The following is a 13,436-nucleotide window of genomic DNA, read 5'->3' as shown; positions in this document are numbered from 1 at the left end:
TCAACCAATTTATGTAACTTCATATTATTTTTATTAAAAGTAAGAGTTATTCACATTGGCCCTTTTAGAAACAGACCCCAGAATTAATTATCCTTGACAAAATAACTTTTATTAATATACGAACTTAGGATCTCATGCAATCTGCAACTTAACCACTAGATCATCGCGATAATTTTAAAGAAGACATACGTTAATACACGCGACAAGATAACAGTTATATTTCTAAAACTGCCTGGACTGATTAACCATGTCGCAATAAGCAATGTCCTTATCAGAGTCACTTTACACTTTTCCAACTTTCTAAAATATATATTTTCTACCACAACTCAAATTTATTCATAATTAAGATGTTTACTTTATTACTAATGTATGTCATCCACCTATTGAAATAGTAGAAATTTGTGGTTTGAACAAATTCCAAATTTTTTACCTGCAATTGAGCCTCTAGTCAATGCCTCTAGACAAGTCAAAAATGACCTAATGGATAATCCGGCATTGATATATTATATATGTATGTATACAAATTTGTTATGTCATTTAGACGTGATCGCGAAACTAAACGGCCAATAACTTCCTGATTTAGTAAATTTTCAAGATAAGGTCATTGAGCTACTATTTTTTATTCAGTTATTATCATTGTGCACTTGATTATGGAATTTGAGAATGTTTGCTTTTTTAATAAACTGTTAAATGGTTTCTGATCATATTTGCGTGATATCGAAGTCATTGTCAGATCATCATAATACATTGTTTTATAAGCAAGGTAATAATCAGATTAAAATCGTTTTTAGAGCCAGAGTATGCATGATGAATTTCCTAGTTTTGAGGTCAAATTTGCGTTTTTATAGGTAATTAACTGTTATATTAGGTGTTATTAATATTATATTTCCGTGGTCATCATTTCTGTCTTTGTATACTCGTATCTAATAATAGTCTAGAACAAAATAATATTATCCGATGCGAATAAACGCATATTTTAACTAGGTAATTAAATCAGTTAGTAACTAATTAAATTTTGTACTGCAACATAAATATATTCCGGCTCTGACCGTATCCCGAATATTCGGCGGAACTATTCAGCCTGATTATATTTATGCACGTTCTTCACAAATCGCAATCGTCTAATACTGTTAAAGCTAAAGTAAAGTTTGTCTGTCTATTACTCTTTCAAGGTCAAGTCATTGAAACAAATTTCGTATGAAGTATCTCTGGACCCCCAGATAGGACATAAATAATTTTTTTTCTAACACACGACGAGCAACTAGTAAAACGTGAGCGAAACCGTCAACTAGATAATATTAAAATAAAAATAGTAGTTCTATTTTCAAATATATATTTCTATAATTTAAATAAATAAAAAATAAAAAAAAATTGCTTCTTATAATACCCAAGTTTTAATTTGATTTTGTGAGTCGTTTATTTTGTCATAACTTAACAATATAGTAAATAAATATCTAGCTTAAATTTTATTAGTTAATAAAGATTAATAAAGAGAAAAATTAGCCTTTCTAGAAATTGTACGTTCAGTATTATTAAAAGCATCATAATTAATTTACTGTGATTTCGCTGTTTTTACTTGTGTGTTTCAGTATTCGATATTCGGCCGAATATAAATAATAATGGATATAAGTTGCAAATCTTCATTTTATTTATTTATACGCTTTCAAATATATTTTTGCAGTTTACTTATATTATTATTATTATAATAATAAAATGATAGCGTCGTTTTAATTAAAATAATCTTTGATCCTGGGTGGTGAAATTGTTTATTCTAATTTACTCGAGTTAATTTACTAAAATCAATTTGCAATTTTATATTGTCAAATATGTTAAAAAGTAAAATAAAGTTACTGCCTAGAAATATCCCACTGCTGGGCTATGGGCTCTCTTTCATTTTTGATGAGAAGGATTAGAACTAATACTAACACGCTGTTCCAATGCGGGTTGGTGGTTAGACGTAACAGATTTTCGTTCAACGCATGCTAGATTCCCCACATTGTTTTTCTTTATCGTTGAGCACGAGATGAATTATAAAAACAAATACAAGCGTTTGACCGGGTTTGAACTCAAAATTTTAGGTAAGAATAGAACCATTTAAAATAAAAAAAAATCCGGTTACGGTACAGTCTCCGTAGCTATATAGAACATTACACATAATAAGGTCGTACTTATAAATAACCATCTTCTTTAAAATCGGTTATTAATAGAAATGTTTATGAGAATAACTCCACCGTTTTAACGTAATGCAATATTTTCATTGACAAACTTCGAATATTATTAACAGATGATCATCGACTCCATTGCCAAGTTCGATATCAAGATCAACCAGTTTTTTTTTTCATGCATTTAATTATTATCAACATACTAACATTGACTTTGGCCATTCGGTGTCATTACCTTAAGATTCGTGATTCCGGTTACTTGTATTATTACGGCTCGTTATTAAAATGAATATTCTTTACGAAAAAAAATTGTGGTATGTGTTGTTTTTTTTAAACATTAGTGGTGGTACTTGTTTCTTCAGTTACAATAATACAAGAAAAGCGAATAAAGGAAGTAATCAAAGTTCCGACGCGTTTCTTAATTCGTTGCAACTGTTACAAAAATATAATTATCCTACAGAGGAGCATGTCATAGTCACCAAAGATGGATATAAATTAAGAAGTTTCCGTATACCAAGGAATGGACCACCGGTGTTGCTGGTTCATGGAATTGGTGACAGTTCGGATTGTTGGTTGGTGCTTGGACCAAAACACTCTCTAGCATTTTTATTAGCAGATGCCGGATTTGATGTTTGGTTATTTAATGCAAGGGGTAATAGATACAGTAAAGAAAACCCCAGAAGAATTAATCAAAAGCAGTACTGGGACTTTAGTTACGAGGAAATAGGAATACTAGATCTACCTGCTACAATAGATCACATACTTAATATTACTCGTCGCTCAAAACTGACGTATATTGGATTTTCTCAAGGAACGACCGTATTTTTTGTAATGTGCAGTATGTTAGCCGAATATAATTCATTGATTGATCATGCTATATTATTGGCACCTGTGGCTTGGATAAAATATACAAAGTTTCCTTTAATTGATTTTTTCTCACGGAACTTAAAAAATTTGACATTGTATGCTAAAAATAATAAGGTGTACGAAGTTTTTCCTTTTAATCATCAATTGAATAAATTCCACGCTACCGTGTGTCAAGTTAATTCGCCCTTTAGATTGTTATGTGAATTAGAATATTATATAGACTTTGGGTTAAAAAAAATAACAAATTTACTGGCAGATCGTTTGCCCGTTATAGCCAGTCATATACCGGCGGGTTCGTCGGCAAAGACATTTTTTCATTTCATTCAGGGACATGCAAATAAAAGGTTTCAAAGATATGATTATGGAATTGAAAAGAATAAGAAAAGATACACATCATTATCGCCACCTGAATACAGTGTTTCGTTGATAAGTGTACCGATGACTCTGGTTGTTAGTGAAGTTGACTGGTTTAGTGACATAGATGATGTAGGCATATTGATAAGAAAACTAAAGACCGTAGACAAATTCATTAATATAAATGAATCCGTTCAATTCACACACCTTGAATTTGTTTATGGTTCTCGTGTGAACACTGTCATTAACAAACCTGTGATAAATATTTTAGAAAACTTAAGAAATAAATAACATTGCATTTGGTAATATGGCATTGATTAAGTTGCCCAATACTTAGGTATCCTTAAAATTAACTGTTATTTTCTAAAGTTATCCATTAAGTTATGACTGATTTTGTTTTAAATGATTGTATATTTATAGTTGTGTTTATTAGTCGTGTTGTTATTGTTGTTTGCGTTTGTTGTCGTTTGTTAGTTTTCAGACATTAAGTCGTGTTTTATATTTGTACCTAACGCTGAACAACTAAGATTAATAAGCGACTAAGATGTTATTGGTTGTGAATAAGTAGGTTTCATTACATATAATATTAATTGAAAAATAGTTACTATGTACCTACGTAACTACCTACCTACTAGGTTATAAGTTTTAATTATGAAAGTTGTAAAGATAATATTTAAATTAAATAAATACAATGTCAACGAGCATTTGGGTCTTAAATCATGTTAAACATTATTATTAAAGTGTAATAAATTATTAATATACACGTGTGGTTACTTTTTAAATAACTTGTATACCTTGATCGATCAATGTAACAAAAATTTTAACATATTCTGATCAAGGTAAGGTAACTGCATAGGCAGTTGATAATAATATCTCAAAATTTCAAATGTTTTTTAAAATAATATTTTTTAGGTCTTAGGATAAAAGAGAGTTAACGAATACATTAAGGTTGTGCAATAAATTAATAAATTATTCTTGAGTTTCATTCAACACGTGACTTCTCAGTGATAATTAATCTTCGATTCTTCATCGGATTAAGGGCTTACTGCAATATTATTTAAGTTTTAGCGATTGACCACTATATTGATAAATTCTAAATAGGCTTTTTCTTCAGACCAAAGAATAATCATCAAATAATATACTTAGCTTAGGTCAAATAAAGTTGTTAGTGTGTGTTAGTATGCGTAGTTGTGACACATTACAAGGCTGTTGTTGTTTACATAGATTTATCAGTGTATTATAAAGACTTAACATATGTTTTAAAAACGTCTCGCTTACCATTGCTTCAATATATATTTTTGGTAATACATACTACGTTCTGCTTCTGCGCTTAAAAATGTGATTTCTATTTACCAAATGTGATGATATCCTATCTAAGTACTAATACTTTCAATAACATATCTTAAGATACGAATCTTATGGTAATTAACACAACACTCAAATTCAATTCTTTTGATACAGAGTATGAGATAAAAGTTGTCATATATTTTTCTCATTTTTTAACCACAGCAATTGATTATTTTATAAAAGACAGATATACATTGTCATTATCTTTTTTATAGACATTCTAGAGATTTATAAATTTTTCATTCATCATTTTCCTTTATAGGTTATATCAGAGATCTCTCCAAATTGCCCTGACCGACAATTTTCTGTCTGACTACGTTGATATAATAAGATTTATCTGAAAAAATCTATAACTTTGGTAAAATATAAGATATAGCGAATTACCGCCCCAAAAATTTTGTACACAGTTTTTGCTTGTAACCGACAAAAGATAATTTATTTTTTATTAATAGATATTGATAAATAAAACAGCACTCATTTACTTAACGACAATTAACTTAAAAAACAAGTTAAAATTTTATCGAGGCGACATTTAAAAAACTCTCAATCCTCAAGGCAAATGAGAACTCACTATGGCTATTGGCAACTACGTGAACATACATAAAAATATATATTCAGCCTTGTTAAAAAAATATAGCGGAAAAAGGAAGGCAATATTGTAGATTGCCAGTTATGTAAGTTATTTCAAGGTATTAAATTGTATCACTTGCAATGTGTGCATATATAGCATTTTTTTTGTTATATATATATCAAGAGACGGTCAGCATGCTATGATCTTAGCAAGCTTAGAGTACCTTAGGAGGATAAAATCTGAAATGAGATTATCCAAACAAGAATCAGAGTTTCCAACAGACATAGCTTGCCTAATTAGAAGACTTAACTGGCAGTGATTGGTCACGTAAGTTTTAGGACCAATGTTCTTTGGAATATAAGAGACCGAAAGTGGATCGATCGGCTAATAAAAAAAGGTTAACTACTCAAAGCGTCAACAACGCCCTTCGGCCAGTAGATTTGTGAAGTGAAAATGGTGGCGGAACCCTGGATGGAGAATCGGATGCGTCTTGTCGTTCGGTTCGTCATCTTGGGAGACGCCTTTGTCCTGCAGTTGATTATGTTCAGCGAAATGACGATGTGTAAAAATGATTATATCATAGTTTGTTGCGTATGAGTTCCTATAAAATTTATCCCATTCAGATAAACCTTGTATTGTAAGCGACACTTGCGTGAAAATCTGTCTAGTATTTTCAACGTAAAATAAATAGGTAAAAATATAATTTTAAAGAGCTTTAATCATTTAAGTACTTATGCCACATTTTTTATACGAAACTAGCTAATAGTTTCATAATAAAATCATGACTTTTATTTAAAATATACATACAATATTTCAATACAATTGACAAATAGTTCTATTTAGCTAAATTATGTGTGAAATAAGGATTATAACTTTTTAATGTTTTGGTATAAATGAAATTTTCGATAAAATATTTCTGTATAAAGTTAACGTCGCCGGAGTAGACTGGGCCGATCAAACTTTGGAGGTGTAAATATTTCATGAGCCGTGCCCTGGCTTGAGGGAGTGCGCTCTCAATGGAACGGACTAATTTAGTTCCGATCAACGTCTATTTAAAACTATTAACATTGTTTTTAAATGCTAATTATAATTTTGGCTGAATTTGTAAATTTTATTTCAACAAATACACTTATTCATAAACTCCGTAGTACCATTGTTATGAATTTTCAATGAAAAAAAAAATATCATTATGTAACGTAAATATAAGTAGATGAACCTTTAATGTGGACCGAATGTAACGGTTCACTGAATGTAGGTTTTAAATTTGATATATTTATTTGAAATAAAACGAATTTTATTTTTTAAATTATAAATACTCCTATTACTATTTGCAAACGGGATGAAGCTAACAGCAAACCTTATATTACGTTACATCGAACGTATCTAATTGAAAAGCGGAGTTGGCAACGAACACAATGTGAAAAACGGAGAGCAAAACAACAGTGGATAGACTCCACATACCTGTGTGTGTGAACGCAGGACCAAAAATTAAAAAACTCGATCTGTCTGCCGGTGTCGGAAACAGACGTCCAGTTCGGATTGCCTCTCTACACTCAATTTAACGTGGAAAACACTCTGCTTTGTCCAGATAATGAACACGACGGGCCATGTTGGTCCGGTTAACAGACTCTTCTTCATTGTCACCTCGGCTATTGACGAGGCTTTATAATTGTAGGCGTAAGCACATGAGTGCAATGTATGATTAAATATGACATCGGTTTTCGCTTTTCGAGTTTAATTCGTTTTAACGGAGAGAGTCATGATTTAGTCAAATAAATAATGGAATTTTGCCTATATGAATTTGTATATTGTAATATTATGATATTATGATTACAATACAAAATTTTTAGTTGTTTTTTTTTTTCGAATACATCTTGCAAAGGCACGGCCATTAATTTTGGACATAATAATAACTCATTTTTCTGCAATTACATTTTAATAAATATAATATAAACACTTAGTAGGTATTGTTCTTTTGTTTGTAAAATTTACACGTCTATTTTTGTTTTTTTTAAAGTGATTTTAATTTGTATATATTTGCAAAATTATTTCCTATTCTAGATAATATTAAGAGAAATATCAATGGGATCAAGTAATACTATTAATATTAGAGATGAAATTACTTAATGTGAATTATTTATAAGTGAATAATTTTAAGGTATAGATATAGCACGGTACTTATAATAAATTCCAGACTTAGATGTCTAAAAATAATAGATACAGCATTGTTGAAAATCGATATCTCAATAATATTAGATAAAAGTTAAATCTGTCAACTAGAGCGAATAACCAGTAACCATCAACTCCGGGATCTACAAGTTCAACGGAGCATTATGTAATACCAATATTGAAATTAGCTTATGTCTTTAATTCTATATACAGATCAATAAGTAGGTATATACATTATAACACTTAATACTATAATGAGTGTTTTATTTTTATTAAAAATAGTTGGGAAACTAATTCGACTTAAATTATTTATCAAATAATTTAAATCGAATTAATATAATGAATTATAAAGCTCTAAGTACATTTCATTAATTTTATATTAATTATAAATGAATTATTAAAATCAAATCTATTTAGTAAAATTAATTAGGTCTTCAAACGTTTCTACATCTATTAACAATCTTCAGAAATAAAATAATGGTTCTAATTTTAGGTTTATAAAAGGCGCCATATTACTTTTTATAGCAATAATTATTAAACGTGAGTTACAGACAATTAATTTCCCTGATATCAGTGATACTATAAATATTTTCAGGATATCAATGAACAAACTAAATATATTTTTTGGAGAGAAAAATCTAAAATGTTTGTCGAAAGGATAGAATAAATAATAAACAACTGTACGTGAAACCTTGTGAGTTTTTAATATTTTTGTATTCAGATTATTTTATTTATGGTTTCCTATTATTTCTTTATTTGAAAATAATCAAAATAAAACATCATAGTTATTATCTAAAAAAATCCAGGTGATAACAGAGATGACATCTAACCAAAACATTATAAGTAAAAAAAATTGCTACATTAAATAATATATATTTTTTTGAATACGTACCTAACATATTTTACATGATTACAAACAAATAATAATAAAACCGTATTTAATTTCCTCCTTAGAAACAAGAATAAAGACCAAAAAAGTATTAATAGAAAAGCGAAATGCCAAATTTTGCCGCTTTCCTGTAGGTAGGTATTTCCTAACAATACTTTCTAGGATCGAATTGACTTTCCATAATTGAAAGGGCATATAATATGCCATTCTTCGTAATATAGGTTATATTTATTATAGTTACATTTATTATCCTGATCTACACGATACAAAAGACGCCTACGCTTAATTATATCTACGATTTAGCCGAGTTGATTCTATTCCGTGTAATATATCGTAGAAACGTCTTTTCATTCAAATACGTTGTGGCTTCAGATGCAAATGTGTAATTATTGTCTTTCAAACACTCACATCAAAGTACCCTTTCAACTTCACGTTTCGAGAAAAATGTGTCGTTTTAGACGACTTGTATTTTAAAAATAGAAGCATTGTATAAAGGGTAAAATTGATTCCGAATATAACTTATAAATATAAACTTATAGAAATACGAAATATTCATTACGAGCATTCCCCAGAGGTTTAGTTTTGTGTGATTTATTTTATTCTTCTCAATTATTATTTAAATTATTAACTATTATTAATAATAACTGAATATATAATTTTATTTTAGAATCTAAAACACCATCGATTGTATTGTATTAGTATTTTCAATGTATCAAACCAGTCCTACGTGTTAGGCCTATTTTAGTTAGAAGTAAGTTGTACCAAACCATGTTGTACTAAAAACATTTTAAAACTTCAAACAAAAATAAAGTGTTTAATTTTAAACTAACGTTGTGATAAAATATTAATTGGACACTTTTGTAGACTAAGTAAGTATAAAGTCATATATTGAATCTATTGAATACATTGTTAGTATATTTTTTTATCAGTAAACCTCGAAACGAAATAGCATGGCGCGTTTTTCGATCAAATATACGCTAGTTTAACATGGTAGCAAAATCAGTCCCGAAAAATCAGTTTCAGCGCTTTAAAAACCTCAGGTCTACAATACAAATTCTCGTTTCGCAAACCAGAGATCCGTGTTTCTATTTCGATTACGGGAATATTGAAAATAAAATATAACCACTATCATATTTCCACGCGACAGACGGAAATAAAGCCTGCCGACAAATCGACACGGCTCCATCGCTTCACGCTCTCGGCGACAAAGAATTCATGCGAATAGTACCTACCTACCTATATCTCCAGTCCTCTTCAAGTTTAACAGACTTCTAGCTTTTATTATGTAAGTATTAAATTGGCAGTGTACAATATATTTACTTCTATGTTGAAAGTTTAGTATTATTGAGTTGGTAAACGCATAGTTTTTGTTTTTAATATATGTTTATTTGGCTACTTGGCTATATAAAGATAAGGCGAATTGCTTAAAAAATACATCTCATAAGCTTTTTATTTTAGAGTTGTTCCAAACTATTTAAACATTTCATAAAGTAACAACATGTAAATGCTTCCCACTGCTAGGCTAAAGGCTCTTCTCTGTTTGAGGAGAAGGTTGGAGCTTACTCCAACACACTGTTTCAAAGCGAACTGGTAAATACACATGTGACAAAAATTCGATTTATTTACGCACATGCAGATTCCTCATGATGTTTTCGAATAAGCACATGAAAATTCAGTTATGCTTGCCTGGGCTTGAACCCTTTTGAACTCATCGGTTAAGATGAACGTGCTCGAAACATTGGGCCATCTTGGCTCTGAAATATTTCATATGAGTACATTAATAAACTTCTGGTTGATTATTCAAATGGTTCGTTATTAAAAATATAAAAAAAATATCGCTTGTTTTGAGGCAGTGGGCTAACATTCCTGCGGTGTTAATTAAATTTTAAGCATATTAACTGGTTTCGCAGAATTTTAGTAATATGAATGTAACACTTTTTATTTTAAATGTAGTTTTGTTACATCTATACTTAATATTAAAGAGCTGAAGAGCTAGTACGATTGATCACGCTCAACTAATCTATCCAATATAAAAAGAAAATATTCCGCTAGATATTCCGTTAGATAGTTTCTTTATTAAGGAACTTTAAAGGTTATACAGATAATCTGATCATTGTTACTGGTATGAAGTGAGTTAACTCATCGTTTTTATGAAACAGACAGGCGTAAGGCGTGGGCGACCTGGGACACGGCCTACGTCCTGGTTGATAAAGTGTTCATATCAAGCGAGTAGAACTTAAAAATTTAATATCTTATAAAGTACAAAAAAAAAACAATATGTATTTTCATAAATTGAAAAACGGGTTTATAATCTCGCTCGGAGATGAAGAAAAACTTCGAGAGAATCTCACACGTGTATCCACCAACCCGCAACGGGGCAGCGTGAGGGAATAAACTTCACACCCTTCTCCTTTAATGGCGAGGAGGTCTTAGCTCAGCAGGCATATTTTTAAAGATAGAAATAAACATGAAATGTTTTATTATAAAAACCTATGATGAAAGGACCATAAATTTCTGGCCTCGTCCCGCCACAGGAAGTCGATTCGAAATTTGACTTTTGTGCGACGCGAGAAAGGTAGAATAGATAGACTTTAGGTAGAATAAATAGACTTTATTTTTTTTTATTTTAATCTTTAAATAAAATAACTAAGGAAATATAATAGATGGTCCAGGAATGTGGTTTCATCATTTTATTAGAATATTGAACGGAGCCTTCATTGGATGAGGGCCAACTGTAATAATAGCTTCGTAAGCCAAAACTTGCAAGCTTATAGGACATTTGGTATTAAGTTCAGGTAAAGAAAATAAACTAACTGTAATACGAGTTCAAATAAAATAAGTAAAAAATTATAAAAAAAACACTTATAATTAATATTTACACATAAAATAATTATGAACATTTTATAAATAAAAAAGTGGTCGCTATGGGACGCCTGCCGGATGTGAAATAGTGATGTGTGATTTGTTTGTTATGGAACAATTTATAATGAAAGAAAACCAATAAATAAATATGGAGTAAGACAAATAAAAATAATAGCTTTTTTATTATTATAATATAATTATATTGTATGAACGAAGTTTATAGTATTCGCACCACGTACACACAAGGGAATCCAGAGTTGCGACAGAGGGTGCATGACGTCGTAAAAGATCATCATAGCGTTCACTATCACGATTCAGTCTTTTCCCTAAAATATCACTTAAATAGTACTCAGAAATTAATCGTAATACGAACGCATAACGTTTAAAGACTGTACACGATCAGTCGTTAATCAATAGCAAGAATATTCCGATCTATGTTTTTGTAATAGATTAAGCAAAATATTATACAAATTTGATATTAATCTACTTAAAATTACGGCTCAAATTCGTAAAACCAACTATTCTTTAACTGTAAAGCTATATTTGTCACGTTATAAATGGGTTCTTTGCTCAATAATATGTTCTAATTTGTTTAACGCGATCACTCGGTTCACCGGTCGTGTGAATCTTTCGCCTAATTAACCCTTTCAGAGGAGTGCGCCACTTCAAAGTGTCGTAAATAAAACATAATGTTATATATAACCTGTGACCGATTGAACCGATGTGCTTAGTGAAGTGTTTTATTTGCCTAACTTAACAAGTGGAATAGTGTGCTTTGAAATATAGCCATTAGACTGACGACAGGGAACGGTATAGGTATTTATATATATTTAAAATTGAAAAATACATTTATAAAAGTGTAAATATGTGAGTTATGGTAGTAGTTTAACAGTTTTTAGGAGATAAGTTGAAACAGATTTAAGAATGTTCCGTCTAAAGATGAACTGAGTTCCCTATTCACATGGGCAGCTTAGTTCAGAAAAATCAGAAATTTAATTAAATAAATTAGGAATACAAAAGTTATATAAATGCTGTACTAACATTGCATACAATGTAACAAACTGATGTATTATATGTACCTATTCATTTAAATAAAAGTCAGTCTTCGATTGCTACTGTCCATACGTCCATATATAATATAGTATTACTACGATACGATATGATAATATGTTAGACTATTTAAAAAACCTGCTTTGTACACAAGTTTATTGTGGATACAAGACAAAATCCTTGATTGATACTTAAAGAATGCATTTAGTAACTATTTAAAAAAATACAAGAGAAGCGAAAAATATATGTAGAGTTTATTATAAAAGATGCGTAATTCCGATTTCTGATTTCGCAGAAATAATACATTTATTCAACTTAAGCGTCACTTTAATTTGTATAAGCGTATAACAATTTTATTTAATTGAATTTCAGCAGCGTAACAGAGCAATTGTTTTGAAAGCTTCATATCAAATAACCACTCTATAGGCTTTTCTGATGAAAGGCTATACGCATTATACAATTAGCGAAAAAAGGTTTCAGGGGCACAGATTAATAAATTGCATAGGGTTTTGGCGTTAAAAGCTTTTAAAAAATATTCTTGCAATATCGTGACAAAAAAAAAAAGATTTATTTGAAAGATTTAGAAAAGCGGTTGCCTGTTTTTAAATAATACATCTTATCCATCACATTATTAATTTGATTTAGAGTCGGATGTTTAGTTGTTATTATAGAGAAAATCAAATAACCTGAGGCATGTTTGAGCAACAAAGCGTTATAAACCAACCATTCGAAGATACGTTAACTATGCACACATAGCGAGAGGCAAAATATAAGCAATTATGCCCATATCCACTGATTAGCTTATGAAATATCGAAAGGCATTCAAGTGATAACAATTTAAAATCTCATAAGAAAGGCAAACAAATGTAACAAACAAACCAACTATTTCTATTATTATTACCATAATCACGATTGCGACACGTTAAAATGGTACAGTTCTAACAACTGTACCATTTAAACCGAATCCAAGAAAGGGGGATGTTCTCAATTGGATGTTTAACATTTGTTTGTGTATTCGGGCATAACTCCGTAATATAAAGAATAGCAGGGTTTGCAAAAATATTTTTTTATTCGAAAGAGGGTAATTATTAAATGGTCTCAAATAAATTTCGTGATGATATGACGATTAGTTTCGGACACACAACGGAACTCTTCTATTACAACC

The 13,436-nt window shown here is 30.1% G+C and overlaps 1 protein-coding gene across 1 annotated transcript; it reads left to right on the top strand.

The window, feature by feature from the left end:
- Positions 1-2,284: 2,284 nt before the first annotated feature.
- On the top strand, positions 2,285-3,953 carry LOC125065427 (lipase 1-like). The gene is made up of 2 exons (XM_047673008.1): positions 2,285-2,307; positions 2,504-3,953. Exons 1-2 carry the CDS (start codon positions 2,285-2,287, stop codon positions 3,672-3,674), a joined length of 1,194 nt encoding a protein of 397 aa, XP_047528964.1. The 3' UTR covers positions 3,675-3,953.
- The last annotated feature ends 9,483 nt before the right edge of the window (positions 3,954-13,436 follow it).

Source organism: Vanessa atalanta, chromosome 7, assembly GCF_905147765.1.
Source record: "Vanessa atalanta chromosome 7, ilVanAtal1.2, whole genome shotgun sequence".
Classification (NCBI taxonomy): domain Eukaryota; kingdom Metazoa; phylum Arthropoda; class Insecta; order Lepidoptera; family Nymphalidae; genus Vanessa; species Vanessa atalanta.
The sequence above is the reverse complement of the archived record's forward strand: the minus strand, read 5'-3'. Positions and strand labels throughout refer to the sequence as shown.